Source organism: Oncorhynchus mykiss, chromosome 15 (genome assembly GCF_057628025.1).
Source record: "Oncorhynchus mykiss isolate SJ-2025 chromosome 15, ASM5762802v1, whole genome shotgun sequence".
Taxonomy (NCBI): domain Eukaryota; kingdom Metazoa; phylum Chordata; class Actinopteri; order Salmoniformes; family Salmonidae; genus Oncorhynchus; species Oncorhynchus mykiss.
The window spans coordinates 85,664,756-85,687,104 of NC_143036.1; the positions used below are offsets into that span (position 1 = coordinate 85,664,756).

The 22,349-nt window shown below is 46.2% G+C and overlaps 1 protein-coding gene across 5 annotated transcripts in view; it reads right to left on the reverse strand.

Moving 5' to 3' along the window:
* The window catches only part of ptpro (protein tyrosine phosphatase receptor type O), a 131,893-nt gene that overhangs the window by 39,509 nt on the left and 70,035 nt on the right, over positions 1-22,349 (reverse strand). For all 5 annotated transcript variants that reach the window (XM_090201468.1, XM_090201467.1, XM_090201469.1 and 2 more), the window contains 6 exons: positions 16,022-16,215; positions 14,521-14,632; positions 13,663-13,826; positions 12,313-12,433; positions 9,892-10,028; positions 434-572 (listed from right to left, as the gene is read on the reverse strand). In XM_090201468.1, coding sequence (XP_090057594.1) covers positions 434-572; positions 9,892-10,028; positions 12,313-12,433; positions 13,663-13,826; positions 14,521-14,632; positions 16,022-16,215 — 867 coding nt within the window. The remainder of the gene's footprint in view (positions 1-433; positions 573-9,891; positions 10,029-12,312; positions 12,434-13,662; positions 13,827-14,520; positions 14,633-16,021; positions 16,216-22,349) is intronic.

Consider the following 22,349-nt stretch of genomic DNA (forward strand, 5'->3'; position numbering starts at 1 on the left):
GTAGAACTGTAGAAGTTTAACATACCTGTAGTAGAGATGTGTATGAAGGCTGACTGTACCTGTAGTAGAGATGTGTATGAAGGCTGACTGTACCTGTAGTAGTGATGTGTATGAAGGCTGACTGTACCTGTAGTAGAGATGTGTATGAAGGCTGACTGTACCTGTAGTAGAGATGTGTATGAAGGCTGACTGTACCTGTAGTAGAGATGTGTATGAAGGCTGACTGTATCTGTAGTAGTGATGTGTATGAAGGCTGACTGTACCTGTAGTAGTGATGTGTATGAAGGCTTACTGTACCTGTAGTAGAGATGTGTATGAAGGCTGACTGTACCTGTAGTAGAGATGTGTATGAAGGCTGGCTGTATCTGTAGTAGTGATGTGTATGAAGGCTGACTGTACCTGTAGTAGAGATGTGTATGAAGGCTGACTGTACCTGTAGTAGTGATGTGAATGAAGGCTGGCTCGCTGGGCGTACTGTAGCTAAAACTGATCACACTGCAGTTATAGGAGGAGGAGGGTAGCAGGCTGGACACTGTCACCACATGGGACTGGGCTGTTAGAGGCTCCCGAGCCTGCAGAGAGAACAGAGAACATACTGGAAGGACAGAACACCGTACTGTAGAACAGAGAGAACACAGAACATACTGCAAGGACAGAGAGAACAGAGAACATACTGCAAGGACAGAACACTACTATCTACTGTCTGATTCAGGCCTGTCTGAGTGGACTAATCCATTGTAGAGGCCTGTCTGAGTGGACTAATCCATTGTGGAGGTCTGTCTCAGTGGACTAATCCATTATAGAGGCCTGTCTGAGTGGACTAATCCATTATAGAGGTCTGTCTGAGTGGACTAATCCATTGTGGAGGCCTGTCTGAGTGGACTAATCCATTGTAGAGGCCTGTCTGAGTGGACTAATCCATTGTGGAGGCCTGTCTGAGTGGACTAATCCATTGTAGAGGCCTGTCTGAGTGCACTAATCCATTGTGGAGGTCTGTCTGAGTGGACTAATCCATTGTGGATGTCTGTCTGAGTGGACTAATCCATTGCGGAGGTCTGTCTGAGTGGACTAATCCATTGCGGAGGCCTGTCTGAGTGGACTAATCCATTATAGAGGTCTGTCTGAGTGGACTAATCCATTGTAGAGGCCTGTCTGCGTGGACTAATCCATTATAGAGGCCTGTCTGAGTGGACTAATCCATTGTAGAGGCCTGTCTGAGTGGACTAATCCATTGCAGAGGCCTGTCTGAGTGGACTAATCCATTGTGGAGGTCTGTCTGAGTGGACTAATCCATTGCGGAGGTCTGTCTGAGTGGACTAATCCATTGCGGAGGTCTGTCTGAGTGGACTAATCCATTGTGGAGGTCTGTCTGAGTGGACTAATCCATTGCGGAGGCCTGTCTGAGTGGACTAATCCATTATAGAGGTCTGTCTGAGTGGACTAATCCATTGTAGAGGCCTGTCTGAGTGGACTAATCAATTTTAGAGGCCTGTCTAGTAGACTAATCCATTGTAGAGGCCTGTCTGAGTGGACTAATCCATTGTAGAGACCTGTCTCAGTGGACTAATCCATTGCGGAGGCTGCAGGGATGGCACACCAGTATCACCAGTAGTAAATGTAAACATTTTTACCATCATTTATCATATACAATGTTTGTTACTACGGTTACAGTCAGGTCGTTTAATGCATTCAATATAGTCTTATTACAGTCTTCCGTTGTCATTGTGCGAGTGGACATGTTGTTTACAGCGTAACCTAGGCTACACTGGTAAGAAACAAGTTTTGGTTTATTTCATTTACGAGTTTTGTCAATTTATTCGTTGTCTTTTGTTTGGAGCGGTCCAGTCACTGTTGAGTAAGGACAGGAACTGATTACCTGTAGAAGTAGTCCTAGTCTACCTGTTGAGTAAAGACAGGAACTGATTACCTGTAGAAGTAGTCCTAGTCTACCTGTTGAATAAAGACAGGAACTGATTACCTGTAGAAGTAGTCCTAGTCTACCTGTTGAGTAAAGACAGGAACTGATTACCTGTAGAAGTAGTCCTAGTCTACCTGTTGAGTAAGGACAGGAACTGATTACCTGTAGAAGTAGTCCTAGTCTACCTGTTGAGTAAAGACAGGAACTGATTACCTGTAGAAGTAGTCCTAGTCTACCTGTTGAGTAAAGACAGGAACTGATTACCTGTAGAAGTAGTCCTAGTCTACCTGTTGAGTAAAGACAGGAACTGATTACCTGTAGAAGTAGTCCTAGTCTACCTGTTGAGTAAAGACAGGAACTGATTACCTGTAGAAGTAGTCCTAGTCTACCTGTTGAGTACAGACAGGAACTGATTACCTGTAGAAGTAGTCCTAGTCTACCTGTTGAGTACAGACAGGAACTGATTACCTGTAGAAGTAGTCCTAGTCTACCTGTTGAGTAAGGACAGGAACTGATTACCTGTAGAAGTAGTCCTAGTCTACCTGTTGAGTACAGACAGGAACTGATTACCTGTAGAAGTAGTCCTAGTCTACCTGTTGAGTAAGGACAGGAATTGATAACCTGTAGAAGTAGTCCTAGTCTACCTGTTGAGTAAGGACAGGAACTGATTACCTGTAGAAGTAGTCCTAGTCTACCTGTTGAGTAAGGACAGGAACTGATTACCTGTAGAAGTAGTCCTAGTCTACCTGTTGAGTAAAGACAGGAACTAATTAACTGTAGAACTAGTCCTAGTCTACCTGTTGAGTAAAGACAGGAACTGATTACCTGTAGAAGTAGTCCTAGTCTACCTGTTGAGTAAGGACAGGAACTGATTACCTGTAGAAGTAGCCCTAGTCTACCTGTTGAGTAAGCACAGGAACTGATTACCTGTAGAAGTAGTCCTAGTCTACCTGTTGAGTAAGGACAGGAACTGATTACCTGTAGAAGTAGTCCTAGTCTACCTGTTGAGTAAGCACAGGAACTGATTACCTGTAGAAGTAGTCCTAGTCTACCTGTTGAGTAAGGACAGGAACTGATTACCTGTAGAAGTAGTCCTAGTCTACCTGTTGAGTAAGGACAGGAACTGATTACCTGTAGAAGTAGCCCTAGTCTACCTGTTGAGTAAGGACAGGAACTGATTACCTGTAGAAGTAGTCCTAGTCTACCTGTTGAGTAAGGACAGGAACTGATTACCTGTAGAAGTAGTCCTAGTCTACCTGTTGAGTAAGGACAGGAACTGATTACCTGTAGAAGTAGTCCTAGTCTACCTGTTGAGTACAGACAGGAACTGATTACCTGTAGAAGTAGTCCTAGTCTACCTGTTGAGTAAGGACAGGAACTGATTACCTGTAGAAATAGTCCTAGTCTACCTGTTGAGTAAGGACAGGAACTGATTACCTGTAGAAGTAGTCCTAGTCTACCTGTTGAGTAAAGACAGGAACTGATTACCTGTAGAAGTAGTCCTAGTCTACCTGTTGAGTAAGGACAGGAATTGATTACCTGTAGAAGTAGTCCTAGTCTACCAGTTGAGTAAAGACAGGAACTGATTACCTGTAGAAGTAGTCCTAGTCTACATGTTGAGTAAGGACAGGAACTGATTACCTGTAGAAGTAGTCCTAGTCTACCTGTTGAGTACAGACAGGAACTGATTACCTGTAGAAGTAGTCCTAGTCTACCTGTTGAGTAAGGACAGGAACTGATTACCTGTAGAAGTAGTCCTAGTCTACCTGTTGAGTAAGGACAGGAACTGATTACCTGTAGAAGTAGTCCTAGTCTACCTGTTGAGTAAGGACAGGAACTGATTACCTGTAGAAGTAGTCCTAGTCTACCTGTTGAGTACAGACAGGAACTGATTACCTGTAGAAGTAGTCCTAGTCTACCTGTTGAGTAAGGACAGGAACTGATTACCTGTAGAAGTAGTCCTAGTCTACCTGTTGAATAAAGACAGGAACTGATTACCTGTAGAAGTAGTCCTAGTCTACCTGTTGAGTAAGGACAGGAACTGATTACCTGTAGAAGTAGTCCTAGTCTACCTGTTGAGTACAGACAGGAACTGATTACCTGTAGAAGTAGTCCTAGTCTACCTGTTGAGTAAGGACAGGAACTGATTACCTGTAGAAGTAGTCCTAGTCTACCTGGAGCGCTCCAGTCACTGTTGAGTACAGACAGGAACTGATTACCTGTAGAAGTAGTCCTAGTCTACCTGTTGAGTACAGACAGGAACTGATTACCTGTAGAAGTAGTCCTAGTCTACCTGTTGAGTAAAGACAGGAACTGATTACCTGTAGAAGTAGCCCTAGTCTACCTGTTGAGTACAGACAGGAACTGATTACCTGTAGAAGTAGTCCTAGTCTACCTGTTGAGTAAGGACAGGAACTGATTACCTGTAGAAGTAGTCCTAGTCTACCTGTTGAGTAAGGACAGGAACTGATTACCTGTAGAAGTAGTCCTAGTCTACCTGTTGAGTAAGGACAGGAACTGATTACCTGTAGAAGTAGCCCTAGTCTACCTGTTGAGTAAGGACAGGAACTGATTACCTGTAGAAGTAGTCCTAGTCTACCTGTTGAGTAAGGACAGGAACTGATTACCTGTAGAAGTAGTCCTAGTCTACCTGTTGAGTAAGGACAGGAACTGATTACCTGTAGAAGTAGTCCTAGTCTACCTGTTGAGTATGGACAGGAACTGATTACCTGTAGAAGTAGTCCTAGTCTACCTGTTGAGTAAGGACAGGAACTGATTACCTGTAGAAGTAGTCCTAGTCTACCTGTTGAGTACAGACAGGAACTGATTACCTGTAGAAGTAGTCCTAGTCTACCTGTTGAGTAAGGACAGGAACTGATTACCTGTAGAAGTAGTCCTAGTCTACCTGTTGAGTACAGACAGGAACTGATTACCTGTAGAAGTAGTCCTAGTCTACCTGTTGAGTAAGGACAGGAACTGATTACCTGTAGAAGTAGTCCTAGTCTACCTGTTGAATAAAGACAGGAACTGATTACCTGTAGAAGTAGTCCTAGTCTACCTGTTGAGTAAGGACAGGAACTGATTACCTGTAGAAGTAGTCCTAGTCTACCTGTTGAGTACAGACAGGAACTGATTACCTGTAGAAGTAGTCCTAGTCTACCTGTTGAGTAAGGACAGGAACTGATTACCTGTAGAAGTAGTCCTAGTCTACCTGGAGCGCTCCAGTCACTGTTGAGTACAGACAGGAACTGATTACCTGTAGAAGTAGTCCTAGTCTACCTGTTGAGTACAGACAGGAACTGATTACCTGTAGAAGTAGTCCTAGTCTACCTGTTGAGTAAAGACAGGAACTGATTACCTGTAGAAGTAGCCCTAGTCTACCTGTTGAGTACAGACAGGAACTGATTACCTGTAGAAGTAGTCCTAGTCTACCTGTTGAGTAAGGACAGGAACTGATTACCTGTAGAAGTAGTCCTAGTCTACCTGTTGAGTACAGACAGGAACTAATTACCTGTAGAAGTAGTCCTAGTCTACCTGTTGAGTAAGGACAGGAACTGATTACCTGTAGAAGTAGTCCTAGTCTACCTGTTGAGTGAGGACAGGAACTGATTACCTGTAGAAGTAGTCCTAGTCTACCTGTTGAGTAAGGACAGGAATTGATAACCTGTAGAAGTAGTCCTAGTCTACCTGTTGAGTAAAGACAGGAACTGATTACCTGTAGAAGTAGTCCTAGTCTACCTGTTGAGTAAGGACAGGAACTGATTACCTGTAGAAGTAGTCCTAGTCTACCTGTTGAGTAAGGACAGGAATTGATAACCTGTAGAAGTAGTCCTAGTCTACCTGTTGAGTAAGGACAGGAATTGATAACCTGTAGAAGTAGTCCTAGTCTACCTGTTGAGTAAAGACAGGAACTGATTACCTGTAGAAGTAGTCCTAGTCTACCTGTTGAGTAAGGACAGGAACTGATTACCTGTAGAAGTAGTCCTAGTCTACCTGTTGAGTAAGGACAGGAACTGATTACCTGTAGAAGTAGTCCTAGTCTACCTGTTGAGTAAGGACAGGAACTGATTACCTGTAGAAGTAGTCCTAGTCTACCTGTTGAGTAAGGACAGGAACTGATTACCTGTAGAAGTAGTCCTAGTCTACCTGTTGAGTAAGGACAGGAACTGATTACCTGTAGAAGTAGTCCTAGTCTACCTGTTGAGTAAAGACAGGAACTGATTACCTGTAGAAGTAGTCCTAGTCTACCTGTTGAGTACAGACAGGAACTGATTACCTGTAGAAGTAGTCCTAGTCTACCTGTTGAGTAAAGACAGGAACTGATTACCTGTAGAAGTAGTCCTAGTCTACCTGTTGAGTAAGGACAGGAACTGATTACCTGTAGAAGTAGTCCTAGTCTACCTGTTGAGTACAGACAGGAACTGATTACCTGTAGAAGTAGTCCTAGTCTACCTGTTGAGTACAGACAGGAACTGATTACCTGTAGAAGTAGTCCTAGTCTACCTGTTGAGTAAGGACAGGAACTGATTACCTGTAGAAGTAGTCCTAGTCTACCTGTTGAGTAAGGACAGGAACTGATTACCTGTAGAAGTAGTCCTAGTTTACCTGTTGAGTAAGGACAGGAATTGATAACCTGTAGAAGTAGTCCTAGTCTACCTGTTGAGTAAGGACAGGAACTGATTACCTGTAGAAGTAGTCCTAGTCTACCTGTTGAGTAAAGACAGGAACTGATTACCTGTAGAAGTAGTCCTAGTCTACCTGTTGAGTAAGGACAGGAACTGATTACCTGTAGAAGTAGTCCTAGTCTACCTGTTGAGTAAAGACAGGAACTGATTACCTGTAGAAGTAGTCCTAGTCTACCTGTTGAGTAAGGACAGGAATTGATAACCTGTAGAAGTAGTCCTAGTCTACCTGTTGAGTAAGGACAGGAATTGATAACCTGTAGAAGTAGTCCTAGTCTACCTGTTGAGTAAGGACAGGAACTGATTACCTGTAGAAGTAGTCCTAGTCTACCTGTTGAGTAAGGACAGGAACTGATTACCTGTAGAAGTAGTCCTAGTCTACCTGTTGAGTACAGACAGGAACTGATTACCTGTAGAAGTAGTCCTAGTCTACCTGTTGAGTAAGGACAGGAACTGATTACCTGTAGAAGTAGTCCTAGTCTACCTGTTGAGTACAGACAGGAACTGATTACCTGTAGAAGTAGTCCTAGTCTACCTGTTGAGTAAGGACAGGAATTGATAACCTGTAGAAGTAGTCCTAGTCTACCAGGCCTGTGGACAAATGTAGGCCTGTAAATGTGTCCATTTGGGGATCCGATACGGTTTCTGATTGTCTTAACTCACCATCACCGTGGAGCTTCTCAAAGTTATGTTTTATTCGCCAACAGCAACAAGTAAACAAAGTCTGTTTTGACATCCGTTGAGAATGTCAATAGTTCCCCAACGTAGCCCATTAGAAACATCTATCCAGCTCTCGCCCTTTTGATAACCACTCAGCATGACAGGGGAGAAAATGTAATGCTCTGATCCGGTGGAAACATAAACAACCTGATTACAGCTTATCCCTGCACACGTAGCCAACAGCATGTCTGTCCGGAGCTCACTGGGCCTCTATGAGCCCTGAATACTTGATGCAATGTTTCAGTTCACTAGCACCAGCTTCAGACTGACCCAGTTAATAGTTGATACAATGTTTCAGTTCACTAGCACCAGCTTCAGACTGACCCAGTTAATAGTTGATACAATGTTTCAGTTCACTAGCACCAGCTTCAGACTGACCCAGTTAATAGTTGATACAATGTTTCAGTTCACTAACACCAGCTTCAGACTGACCCAGTTAATAGTTGATACAATGTTTCAGTTCACTAGCACCAGCTTCAGACTGACCCAGTTAATAGTTGATACAATGTTTCAGTTCACTAGCACCAGCTTCAGACTGACCCAGTTAATAGTTGATACAATGTTTCAGTTCACTAGTACTAGCTTCAGACTGACCCAGTTAATAGTTGATACAATGTTTCAGTTCACTAGCACCAGCTTCAGACTGACCCAGTTAATAGTTGATACAATGTTTCAGTTCACTAGCACCAGCTTCAGACTGACCCAGTTAATAGTTGATACAATGTTTCAGTTCACTAGTACTAGCTTCAGACTGACCCAGTTAATAGTTGATACAATGTTTCAGTTCACTAGCACCAGCTTCAGACTGACCCAGTTAATAGCCGATACAATGTTTCAGTTCACTAGCACCAGCTTCAGACTGACCCAGTTAATAGTTGATACAATGTTTCAGTTCACCAACACCAGCTTCAGACTGACCCAGTTAATAGTTGATACAATGTTTCAGTTCACCAACACCAGCTTCAGACTGACCCAGTTAATAGTTGATACAATGTTTCAGTTCACTAGCACCAGCTTCAGACTGACCCAGTTAATAGTTGATACAATGTTTCAGTTCACTAGCACCAGCTTCAGACTGACCCAGTTAATAGTTGATACAATGTTTCAGTTCACTAACACCAGCTTCAGACTGACCCAGTTAATAGTTGATACAATGTTTCAGTTCACTAGCACCAGCTTCAGACTGACCCAGTTAATAGTTGATACAATGTTTCAGTTCACTAACACCAGCTTCAGACTGACCCAGTTAATAGTTGATACAATGTTTCAGTTCACTAGCACCAGCTTCAGACTGACCCAGTTAATAGTTGATACAATGTTTCAGTTCACTAGCACCAGCTTCAGACTGACCCAGTTAATAGTTGATACAATGTTTCAGTTCACTAGCACCAGCTTCAGACTGACCCAGTTAATAGTTGATACAATGTTTCAGTTCACTAACACCAGCTTCAGACTGACCCAGTTAATAGTTGATACAATGTTTCAGTTCACTAGCACCAGCTTCAGACTGACCCAGTTAATAGTTGATACAATGTTTCAGTTCACTAGCACCAGCTTCAGACTGACCCAGTTAATAGTTGATACAATGTTTCAGTTCACTAGCACCAGCTTCAGACTGACCCAGTTAATAGTTGATACAATGTTTCAGTTCACTAGCACCAGCTTCAGACTGACCCAGTTAATAGTTGATACAATGTTTCAGTTCACTAACACCAGCTTCAGACTGACCCAGTTAATAGTTGATACAATGTTTCAGTTCACTAACACCAGCTTCAGACTGACCCAGTTAATAGTTGATACAATGTTTCAGTTCACTAACACCAGCTTCAGACTGACCCAGTTAATAGTTGATACAATGTTTCAGTTCACTAGCACCAGCTTCAGGATAGGGTACCATTACAGTCTGGCAGTGTACTACAGGACATAGGGAACAGGGTACCATTACAGTCTGGCAGTGTACTACAGGACATAGGGAACAGGGTACCATTACAGTCTGGCAGTGTACTACAGGACATAGGGAACAGGGTACCATTACAGATGACAGCAGTGTACTACAGGACATAGGGAACAGGGTACCATTACAGATGACAGCAGTGTACTACAGGACATAGGGAACAGGGTACCATTACAGATGACAGCAGTGTACTACAGGACATAGGGAACAGGGTACCATTACAGATGACAGCAGTGTACTACAGGACATAGGGAACAGGGTACCATTACAGTCTGGCAGTGTACTACAGGACATAGGGAACAGGGTACCATTACAGATGACAGCAGTGTACTACAGGACATAGGGAACAGGGTACCATTACAGATGACAGCAGTGTACTACAGGACATAGGGAACAGGGTACCATTACAGATGACAGCAGTGTACTACAGGACATAGGGAACAGGGTATCATTACAGATGACAGCAGTGTACTACGGGACATAGGGAACAGGGTACCATTACAGATGACAGCAGTGTACTACAGGACATAGGGAACAGGGTACCATTACAGATGACAGCAGTGTACTACAGGACATAGGGAACAGGGTACCATTACAGATGACAGAGCATCTCTTACCTTGAGGTCCTTGTTGATGGTGTTGGTGGGTTTACAGAGCACCTGGTAGAAGTCAACCACTCCCTCCCCGCTCCAGAGCAGGGTCACTGAGGAGTGGGTGGCGTTCACCGCGTACAGGGACCGCGGAGGGGCTGGCTCTGTCACAAACACAACAGGAGAAATGCCTGGGTCAACCTCCACAGACACAGGTAGACTGTAGCTCTGTGGTCGTCCCAGACTGTCTTGTCTACTGTTATCCTCTAGTCCACAGACACAGGTAGACTGTAGCTCTGTGGTCGTCCCAGACTGTCTTGTTTACTAGTTAGACCGAACTACTGAGGGATGTGGAAAAGAAGGCAGGCTGTGTCACAACCCCAGGTTCACTTCCTCAATCAGCGCTGTTATAAGCTGCTATTGTGACATCCAACATCCAGTATACAGTCGTGGCCAAAAGTTTTGAGAATGACACAAATATAAATTTTCATGAAGTCTGCCTCAGTGTCTTTAGATATTTTTGTCAGATGTTAGTATGGAATACTGAAGTATAATTACAAGCATTTCATAAGTGTCAAAGGATTTTATTGACAATTACATGAAGTTGATGCAAAGAGTCAATATTTTGCAGTGTTGACCCTTCTTTTTCAAGACCTCTGCAATCCGCCCTGGCATGCTGTCAATTAACTTCTGGGCCACATCGTGACTGAAACAGCCCATTCTTGCATAATCAATGCTTAGTTTGTCAGAATTTGTGTGTTTTTGTTTGTCCACCCGCCTCTTGAGGATTGACCACAAGTTCTCAATGGGATTAAGGTCTGGGGAGTTTCCGGGCCATGGACCCAAAATATTGATGTTTTGTTCTCCGAGCCACTTAGCTATCACTTTTGCCTAATGGCAAGGTGCTCCATCGTGCTGGAAAAGGCATTGTTCATCACCAAACTGTTCCTGGATGGTTGGGAGAAGTTGCTCTCAGAAGGTGTGTTGGTACCATTCTTTATTCATGGCTGTGTTCTTAGGCAAAATTGTGAGTGAGCCCACTCCCTTGGCTTAGAAGCAACCCCACACATGAATGGTCTCGGGATGCTTTACTGTTGGCATGACACAGGACTGATGGTAGCGCTCACCTTGTCTTCTCTGGACAAGCTTTATTTCTGGATGCCCCAAATAATCGGAAAGGGGATTCATCAGAGAAAATGACTTTACCTCAGTCCTCAGGAGTCCAATCCATGTACCTTTTGCAGAATATCAGTCTGTCCCTGATGTTTTTCCTGGAGTGAAGTGGCTTCTTTGCTGCCCTTCTTGACACCAGGCCATCCTCCAAAAGTCTTCGCCTCACTGTGCATGCAGATGCACTCACACCTGCCTGCTACCATTCCTGAACAAGCTCTGTTCTGGTGGTGCCCCGATCCCGCAGCTGAATCAACTTTAGGAGACGGTCCTGGCGCTTGCTGGACTTTCTTGGGCACCCTGAAGCCTTCTTCACAACAATTGAATCGCTCTCCTTAAAGTTCTTGATGATCCGATAAATGGTTGATTTAGGTGCAATCTTACTGGCAGCAATATCCTTGCCTGTGAAGACTGGTTTGAGCAAAGCAATGATGACGGCATGTGTTTCCTTGCAGGTAACCATGGATGACAGAGGAAGAACAATGATTCCAAGCACCACCCTCCTTTTGAAGCTGCCAGTCTGTTATTTGAACTCAATCAGCATGACAGAGTGATCTCCAGCCTTGTCCTCGTCAACACTCACACCTGTGTTAACGAGAGAATCACTGACATGATGTCAGCTGGTCCTTTTGTGGCAGGGCTGAAATGCAGTGGAAATGTTTTTTGGGGATTCAGTTCATTTGCATGGCGAAAGGGGGACTTTGCAGTTAAATGCAATTCCTCTGATCACTCTTCATAACATTCTGCAGTATATGCAAATTGCCATCATACAAACTGAGGCAGCAGACTTTGTGAAAATGTATATTTGTGTCATTCTCCAAACTTTTGGCCACGACTGCAGTGGCTTCTCAGAGGAGCTGATAGTTTGTCTGTTTGGCTCCATTTGGTCAACACATTGAACACCGATGTCAAAGTGAGAAGTGATGACATGTTGGAAGCTGGATTGGGTTAACCAGGCTCCTTCTCCAATCCTCTTCTCTGGCTACAAACATCTCTCTTTAATGACATTCTCCCTCTGTTTCTCTACAACCTTTTGTTGTTGCTCTGAGACAAGATGTCCCAGAGACCCCCTGGTGTGTGTGTGTGTGTGTGTGTGTGTGTGTGTGTGTGTGTGTGTGTGTGTGTGTGTGTGTGTGTTGTGAGAGTCGTGATTGCACAGGTGTGCATGAGTATATGAGCATGTGTTGTGTGTGTGTGCGTACCCAGTTTAATGATGTTGGGGACAGAGGAGTTGTCCCAGAGACCCCCTGGTGTGTGTGTGTGTGTGTGAGTGCGTACCCAGTTTAATGATGTTGGGGACAGAGGAGTTGCGTTTGCCTTCGGTACAGGCTGATACAGTCAGGTTATAAATATCTCCTGGAGGCAGAGCCAGACTGGCACCCATCACATTACGGGTGACCTGCAGGGAGAACAGGGATAAAACACACTGTCAGGACAACACTACACACACCCATCACATTACGGTGACCTGCAGGGAGAACAGGGATAAAACACACTGTCAGGACAACACTACACACACTGATATGACAAGATCACACCCTCAGGAGGCTGAAAAGGTTTGGCATTAGTTCTCAGATCCTCAAAAGGTTCTACAGCTGCACCATTGAGAGCATTTTGACTGGCTGCATCACCGCCTGGTATCGCTTGGCATCCGACCGCAAGGTGATACAGAGAGTATTGTGTACAGCCCAACACATTACCGGGGCCGAGCTCCCTGCCTTCCAGGAACTATACCAGGCGGTGTCAGAGGAAGGCCCTAGAAATTGTCAAAGACTCCAGCCACAAAAGTCATAGACTGTTCTCTCTGCTACCACACGGCAAGCGGTACCGATGCATCAAGTCTGGAACCAACAGGACACTGAACAGCTTCTACTCCCCAGGCTATAAGAGGGATAAATAGTGTGGAGGTCTGGAGGTGTGGAGGTCTGGTGTGGAGGTCTGGAGGTGGGGAGGTATTGAGGTCTGGGGGTGTGGAGGTCTGGAGGTGTGGAGGTCTGGAGATCTGGAGGTCTGGAGGTGTGGTGTGGAGGTGTGGAGGTGTGGAGGTCTGGAGGTGTGGAGGTCTGGAGATCTGGAGGTCTGGAGGTGTGGTGTGGAGGTGGGGAAGTATGGAGGTCTGGAGGTGTGGAGGTCTGGAGATCTGGAGGTCTGGAGGTGTGTTGTGGAGGTATGGAGGTGTGGAGGTGTGGAGGTCTGGAGGTGTGATGTGGTGTGGAGGTCTGGAGGTGTGGAGGTCTGGAGGTATGGAGGTCTGGAGGTGTGGTGTGGAGGTCTGGAGGTATGGAGGTCTGGAGGTGTGATGTGGTGTGGAGGTCTGGAGGTGTGGAGGTATGGAGGTATGGAGGTCTGGAGGTGTGGTGTGGAGGTCTGGGGGTATGGAGGTCTGGAGGTGTGGAGGTCTGGAGGTGGGGAGGTGTGGAGGTCTGGAGGTGTGGAGGTCTGAAGGTATGGAGGTCTGGAGGTCTGGAGGTGTGGAGGTGTGGAGGTCTGGAGGTGTGGAGGTGTGGAGGTCTGGAGGTCTGGAGGTGTGGAGGTGTGGAGGTCTGGAGGTGTGGAGGTGTGGAGGTCTGGAGGTCTGGAGGTGTGGAGGTGTGAAGGTGTGGAGGTGTGGAGGTGTCAGTGACTCACATCAGTGGAGTAAGTCCTCTTGGATCCCTTCTTGCCGTGAGCTGTGACCTGCCAGTGTAGCATCCTGCTGTGGGACATGTCTATGAAGAGCTCCCCGTAGGTCCAGCGGACGTACAGAGTCCCATGGTTGTAGTCTACTGACGAGATGTGGGGGGCCTCAGGAGCTGGGGCAGAGCAGGAGGACATGAGGATGTGTGTGGTGCCATGGTGTGTGTGGTGCCATAGTGTGGGTGGTGCTATGGGGTGTGTAGTGCTATGGGGTGTGTAGTGCTATGGGGTGTGTAGTGCTATGGGGTGTGTGGTGATATGGGGTGTGTGGTGCTATGGGGTGTGTGTGGTGCTATGGGGTGTGTGTGGTGCTATGGGGTGTGTGTGGTGCTATGGGGTGTGTGGTGCTATGGGGTGTGTGGTGTGTGGTGCTATGGTGTGTGTGGTGCCATGGTGTGTGTGGTGCCATGGTGTGGGTTTGTGTGTGGTGCCATGGTGTGGGTTTGTGTGTGGTGTGTGTGTGTGTGGTGCCATGGGGTGGGTTTGTGTGTGGTGTGTGTGTGTGTGTGTGTGTGTGTGGTGCCATTGTGTGTGTGTGTGTGGTGCTATGGGGTGTGTGGTGCCATGCTGTGTGTGGTGCCATGGTGTGTGTGGTGCCATGGTGTGTGTGGTGCCATGGTGTGTGTGTGTGTGTGTGGTGTGTGTGTGTGTGGTGCCATGGGGTGGGTTTGTGTGTGGTGTGTGTGTGTGTGTGTGTGTGTGTGTGGTGCCATTGTGTGTGTGTGTGTGTGTGTGTGTGTGTGTGTGTGTGTGTGTGTGTGTGTGTGTGTGTGTGTGTGTGTGTGTGTGTGTGTGATGTGTGTGTGGTACCTGTAACAAAGCTAACAGTAGAGCTGTCACAGCAGCTGAGAGGGGGATCGCCCCACGTCACCATGGTAACACGGAAGTTGTAGTACCAGGCCGGCAACAGATCTGTCACTCTCTGGAGGAGGGAGAGGAGGAGAGATGAAGAGGAGGAGGGAGGGAGAAGAGGAGAGAGGGAGAGGAGGAGAGAGGAGGAGATGGAAGGGAGGGGAGAGGAGGAGAAATGAAGAGGAGGAGAGAGGGAGAGGAGGAGAGAGGGAGAGGAGGAGAGATGAAGAGGAGGAGAGAGGGAGAGGAGGAGAGAGGGAGAGGAGGAGAGAGGGAGAAGAGGAGAGAGGGAGAGGAGGAGAGAGGGAGAGGGGGAGAGAGGGAGAGGAGAATAGGGAGAGGAGGAGGGGAGAGGGAGAGAGGGAAGGGAGGGGAGAGGAGGAGAGAAGGAGAGGAGAAGAGGGAGAGGAGGAGGGGAGAGGAGGAGAGACGGAGAAACTGTTTTCTCATCATGATCAGAACGTGAGGCATCCCTCTCAGGCATTTCTTTGACACCTCCTAGCAATGCTCAGAGCCTAGTGGGTCATGTGATCTAAAATAACATAGCATGACTTGTCTGCTAAAACAGGGGACAACCACAGTACCAGACCAGCAACAGATCTGTTAGCAATGCTCAGAGCCTAGTGGGTCATGTGATCTAAAATAACATAGCATGACTTGTCTGCTAAAACAGGGGACAACCACAGTACCAGACCAGCAACAGATCTGTGTCTCTCTGGAGTAGGGAGGGAGAGATCTGTTAAAACAGGGGACAACCACAGTACCAGACCAGCAACAGATCTGTCTCTCTCTGGAGTAGGGAGGGAGAGATCTGTTAAAACAGGGGACAACCACAGTACCAGACCAGCAACAGATCTGTGTATCTCTGGAATAGGGAGGGAGAGATCTGTTAAAACAGTGGACAACCACAGTACCAGACCAGCAACAGATCTGTCTCTCTCTGGAGTAGGGAGGGAGAGATCTGTTAAAACAGGGGACAACCACAGTACCAGACCAGCAACAGATCTGTGTATCTCTGGAATAGGGAGGGAGAGATCTGTTAAAACAGGGGACAACCACAGTACCAGACCAGCAACAGATCTGTCTCTCTCTGGAGTAGGGAGGGAGAGATCTGTTAAAACAGGGGACAACCACAGTACCAGACCAGCAACAGATCTGTGTATCTCTGGAATAGGGAGGGAGAGATCTGTTAAAACAGGGGACAACCACAGTACCAGACCAGCAACAGATCTGTCTCTCTCTGGAGTAGGGAGGGAGAGATCTGTTAAAACAGGGGACAACCACAGTACCAGACCAGCAACAGATCTGTGTATCTCTGGAGTAGGGAGGGAGAGAGCTGTTAAAACAGTGGATCTGTTAAAACAGTCTGGCTACAACCCTGCTACAGGCAGATAGGTGATTGGCTAAGGCCCTGCTGGCAGGTGATTGGCTGGGTCAGGGTTAGGGTGGGACTAGTTACCACGGATGCGATGACTGAGGCGGTAGCAGCGATCTCGTAGTACGTGGTCCACTCGGAAGCCAGCGTGACAGGGTTGAAGAAGAATGTCTGCAGGACGTACTTCCTGAATGCCACGTGGTACGGTCTCTGCCACGACAGGATGACTGCAGTCGGGCTCAGAGAATACACCACCAGCTCCCGCACTCCCGTTGGCTCTGGAGACAGACAGACAAAACCAGGCAGCCAATCAGAACCAACATCAGGCTACAAACAGCTGATTAAATTCAAAACCAAAGCAACAAGCTGATTCAGCCAATCCATGATTTGATGAACAAGGTCTGTGTTCCAAATACTACACTATTCCCTATGGGCCCTGGTCTAAAGTAGTGCCCTACCCCTATGGACCCTGGTCTAAAGTAGTGCCCTACCCCTATGGGTCCGGGTCTACAGTAGTGCACTACCCCTATGGGCCCGGGTCTACAGTAGTGCACTACCCCTATGGGTCCGGGTCTACAGTAGTGCACTACCCCTATGGGCCCGGGTCTACAGTAGTGCACTACCCCTATGGGCCCGGGTCTACAGTAGTGCACTACCCCTATGGACCCTGGTCTAAAGTAGTGCACTACCCCTATGGACCCTGGTCTAAAGTAGTGCACTACACCTATGGGCCCTGGTCTAAAGCAGTGCACTAGCCCTATGGACCCTGGTCTAAAGTAGTGCACTACCCCTATGGACCCTGGTCTAAAGTAGTGCACTACACCTATGGGCCCTGGTCTAAAGTAGCGCACTACCCCTATGGGCCCGGGTCTAAAGTAGCGCACTACCCCTATGGACCCTGGTCTAAAGTAGTGCACTACCCCTATGGATCCTGGTCTAAAGTAGTGCACTACCCCTATGGACCCTGGTCTAAAGTAGTGCACTACCCCTATGGACCCTGGTCTAAAGTAGTGCACTAGCCCTATGGACCCTGGTCTAAAGTAGCGCACTACCCCTATGGACCCTGGTCTAAAGTAGTGCACTACCCCTATGGACCCTGGTCTAAAGTAGTGCACTACCCCTATGGACCCTGGTCTAAAGTAGTGCACTAGCCCTATGGACCCTGGTCTAAAGTAGTGCACTACCCCTATGGACCCTGGTCTAAAGTGGTGCACTAGCCCTATGGACCCTGGTCTAAAGTAGTGCACTACCCCTATTTACCCTGGTCTAAAGTAGTGCACTAGCCCTATGGACCCTGGTCTAAAGTAGTGCACTACCCCTATGGACCCTGGTCTAAAGTAGTGCACTAGCCCTATGGACCCTGGTCTAAAGTAGTGCACTACCCCTATGGGCCCTGGTCTAAAGTAGTGCACTAGCCCTACATAGGGAATACGGTTCCATTTGAGACACCAGCCCAGGTAGTATAGTGTCTGAGACCAGGTCTATAATAACAGGTTAGAGACCAGCCCAGGTAGTATAGTGTCTGAGACCATGTCTATAATAACAGGTTAGAGACCAGCCCAGGTAGTATAGTGTCTGAGACCATGTCTATAATAACAGGTTAGAGACCAGCCCAGGTAGTATAGTGTCTGAGACCAGGTCTATAATAACAGGTTAGAGACCAGCCCAGGTAGTATAGTGTCTGAGACCATGTCTATAATAACAGGTTAGAGACCAGCCCAGGTAGTATAGTGTCTGAGAGACCATGTCTATAATAACAGGTTAGAGACCAGCCCAGGTAGTATAGTGTCTGAGACCATGTCTATAATAACAGGTTAGAGACCAGCCCAGGTAGTATAGTGTCTGAGACCATGTCTATAATAACAGGTTAGAGACCAGCCCAGGTAGTATAGTGTCTGAGACCATGTCTATAATAACAGGTTAGAGACCAGCCCAGGTAGTATAGTGTCTGAGACCATGTCTATAATAACAGGTTAGAGACCAACCCAGGTAGTATAGTGTCTGAGACCAGGTCTATAATAACAGGTTAGAGACCAGCCCAGGTAGTATAGTGTCTGAGACCATGTCTATAATAACAGGTTAGAGACCAGCCCAGGTAGTATAGTGTCTGAGACCATGTCTATAATAACAGGTTAGAGACCAGCCCAGGTAGTATAGTGTCTGAGAGACCATGTCTATAATAACAGGTTAGAGACCAGCCCAGGTAGTATAGTGTCTGAGACCATGTCTATAATAACAGGTTAGAGACCAGCCCAGGTAGTATAGTGTCTGAGACCATGTCTATAATAACAGGTTAGAGACCAGCCCAGGTAGTATAGTGTCTGAGACCAGGTCTATAATAACAGGTTAGAGACCAGCCCAGGTAGTATAGTGTCTGAGACCATGTCTATAATAACAGGTTAGAGACCAGCCCAGGTAGTATAGTGTCTGAGAGACCATGTCTATAATAACAGGTTAGAGACCAGCCCAGGTAGTATAGTGTCTGAGACCAGGTCTATAATAACAGGTTAGAGACCAGCCCAGGTAGTATAGTGTCTGAGAGACCATGTCTATAATAACAGGTTAGAGACCAGCCCAGGTAGTATAGTGTCTGAGACCATGTCTATAATAACAGGTTAGAGACCAGCCCAGGTAGTATAGTGTCTGAGAGACCATGTCTATAATAACAGGTTAGAGACCAGCCCAGGTAGTATAGTGTCTGAGACCATGTCTATAATAACAGGTTAGAGACCAGCCCAGGTAGTATAGTGTCTGAGACCATGTCTATAATAACAGGTTAGAGACCAGCCCAGGTAGTATAGTGTCTGAGACCATGTCTATAATAACAGGTTAGAGACCAACCCAGGTAGTATAGTGTCTGAGACCATGTCTATAATAACAGGTTAGAGACCAGCCCAGGTAGTATAGTGTCTGAGAGACCATGTCTATAATAACAGGTTAGAGACCAGCCCAGGTAGTATAGTGTCTGAGACCATGTCTATAATAACAGGTCAGAGACCAGCCCAGGTAGTATAGTGTCTGAGACCATGTCTATAATAACAGGTCAGAGACCAGCCCAGGTAGTATAGTGTCTGAGACCAGGTCTATAATAACAGGTTAGAGACCAGCCCAGGTAGTATAGTGTCTGAGACCAGGTCTATAATAACAGGTTAGAGACCAGCCCAGGTAGTATAGTGTCTGAGAGACCATGTCTATAATAACAGGTTAGAGACCAGCCCAGGTAGTATAGTGTCTGAGACCATGTCTATAATAACAGGTTAGAGACCAGCCCAGGTAGTATAGTGTCTGAGACCATGTCTATAATAACAGGTTAGAGACCAGCCCAGGTAGTATAGTGTCTGAGACCAGGTCTATAATAACAGGTTAGAGACCAGCCCAGGTAGTATAGTGTCTGAGACCATGTCTATGATAACAGGTTAGAGACCAGCCCAGGTAGTATAGTGTCTGAGAGACCATGTCTATAATAACAGGTTAGAGACCAACCCAGGTAGTATAGTGTCTGAGACCATGTCTATAATAACAGGTCAGAGACCAGCCCAGGTAGTATAGTGTCTGAGACCATGTCTATAATAACAGGTTAGAGACCAGCCCAGGTAGTATAGTGTCTGAGACCAGGTCTATAATAACAGGTTAGAGACCAGCCCAGGTAGTATAGTGTCTGAGACCAGGTCTATAATAACAGGTTAGAGACCAGCCCAGGTAGTATAGTGTCTGAGAGACCATGTCTATAATAACAGGTTAGAGACCAGCCCAGGTAGTATAGTGTCTGAGACCATGTCTATAATAACAGGTTAGAGACCAACCCAGGTAGTATAGTGTCTGAGACCATGTCTATAATAACAGGTTAGAGACCAGCCCAGGTAGTATAGTGTCTGAGACCATGTCTATAATAACAGGTTAGAGACCAACCCAGGTAGTATAGTGTCTGAGACCATGTCTATAATAACAGGTTAGAGACCAGCCCAGGTAGTATAGTGTCTGAGACCATGTCTATAATAACAGGTTAGAGACCAACCCAGGTAGTATAGTGTCTGAGACCATGTCTATAATAACAGGTTAGAGACCAGCCCAGGTAGTATAGTGTCTGAGAGACCATGTCTATAATAACAGGTTAGAGACCAGCCCAGGTAGTATAGTGTCTGAGACCATGTCTATAATAACAGGTCAGAGACCAGCCCAGGTAGTATAGTGTCTGAGACCATGTCTATAATAACAGGTCAGAGACCAGCCCAGGTAGTATAGTGTCTGAGACCAGGTCTATAATAACAGGTTAGAGACCAGCCCAGGTAGTATAGTGTCTGAGACCAGGTCTATAATAACAGGTTAGAGACCAGCCCAGGTAGTATAGTGTCTGAGACCATGTCTATAATAACAGGTTAGAGACCAGCCCAGGTAGTATAGTGTCTGAGACCATGTCTATAATAACAGGTTAGAGACCAGCCCAGGTAGTATAGTGTCTGAGACCATGTCTATAATAACAGGTTAGAGACCAGCCCAGGTAGTATAGTGTCTGAGACCAGGTCTATAATAACAGGTTAGAGACCAGCCCAGGTAGTATAGTGTCTGAGACCAGGTCTATAATAACAGGTTAGAGACCAGCCCAGGTAGTATAGTGTCTGAGACCATGTCTATAATAACAGGTTAGAGACCAGCCCAGGTAGTATAGTGTCTGAGAGACCATGTCTATAATAACAGGTTAGAGACCAACCCAGGTAGTATAGTGTCTGAGACCAGGTCTATAATAACAGGTTAGAGACCAGCCCAGGTAGTATAGTGTCTGAGACCATGTCTATGATAACAGGTTAGAGACCAGCCCAGGTAGTATAGTGTCTGAGAGACCATGTCTATAATAACAGGTTAGAGACCAGCCCAGGTAGTATAGTGTCTGAGACCATGTCTATAATAACAGGTTAGAGACCAGCCCAGGTAGTATAGTGTCTGAGACCATGTCTATAATAACAGGTTAGAGACCAGCCCAGGTAGTATAGTGTCTGAGACCATGTCTATAATAACAGGTTAGAGACCAGCCCAGGTAGTATAGTGTCTGAGACCATGTCTATAATAACAGGTCAGAGACCAGCCCAGGTAGTATAGTGTCTGAGAGACCAGGTCTATAATAACAGGTTAGAGACCAGCCCAGGTAGTATAGTGTCTGAGACCATGTCTATAATAACAGGTCAGAGACCAGCCCAGGTAGTATAGTGTCTGAGACCATGTCTATAATAACAGGTCAGAGACCAGCCCAGGTAGTATAGTGTCTGAGAGACCAGGTCTATAATAACAGGTTAGAGACCAGCCCAGGTAGTATAGTGTCTGAGACCATGTCTATAATAACAGGTTAGAGACCAGCCCAGGTAGTATAGTGTCTGAGACCATGTCTATAATAACAGGTCAGAGACCAGCCCAGGTAGTATAGTGTCTGAGAGACCAGGTCTATAATAACAGGTTAGAGACCAGCCCAGGTAGTATAGTGTCTGAGACCAGGTCTATAATAACAGGTTAGAGACCAGCCCAGGTAGTATAGTGTCTGAGACCATGTCTATAATAACAGGTTAGAGACCAGCCCAGGTAGTATAGTGTCTGAGACCAGGTCTATAATAACAGGTTAGAGACCAGCCCAGGTAGTATAGTGTCTGAGAGACCATGTCTATAATAACAGGTTAGAGACCAGCCCAGGTAGTATAGTGTCTGAGAGACCATGTCTATAATAACAGGTTAGAGACCAGCCCAGGTAGTATAGTGTCTGAGACCAGGTCTATAATAACAGGTTAGAGACCAGCCCAGGTAGTATAGTGTCTGAGAGACCAGGTCTATAATAACAGGTTAGAGACCAGCCCAGGTAGTATAGTGTCTGAGAGACCAGGTCTATAATAACAGGTTAGAGACCAGCCCAGGTAGTATAGTGTCTGAGACCAGGTCTATAATAACAGGTTAGAGACCAGCCCAGGTAGTATAGTGTCTGAGAGACCAGGTCTATAATAACAGGTTAGAGACCAGCCCAGGTAGTATAGTGTCTGAGACCAGGTCTATAATAACAGGTTAGAGACCAGCCCAGGTAGTATAGTGTCTGAGACCATGTCTATAATAACAGGTTAGAGACCAGCCCAGGTAGTATAGTGTCTGAGACCATGTCTATAATAACAGGTTAGAGACCAGCCCAGGTAGTATAGTGTCTGAGAGACCAGGTCTATAATAACAGGTTAGAGACCAGCCCAGGTAGTATAGTGTCTGAGACCATGTCTATAATAACAGGTTAGAGACCAACCCAGGTAGTATAGTGTCTGAGACCAGGTCTATAATAACAGGTTAGAGACCAGCCCAGGTAGTATAGTGTCTGAGACCATGTCTATAATAACAGGTTAGAGACCAGCCCAGGTAGTATAGTGTCTGAGACCATGTCTATAATAACAGG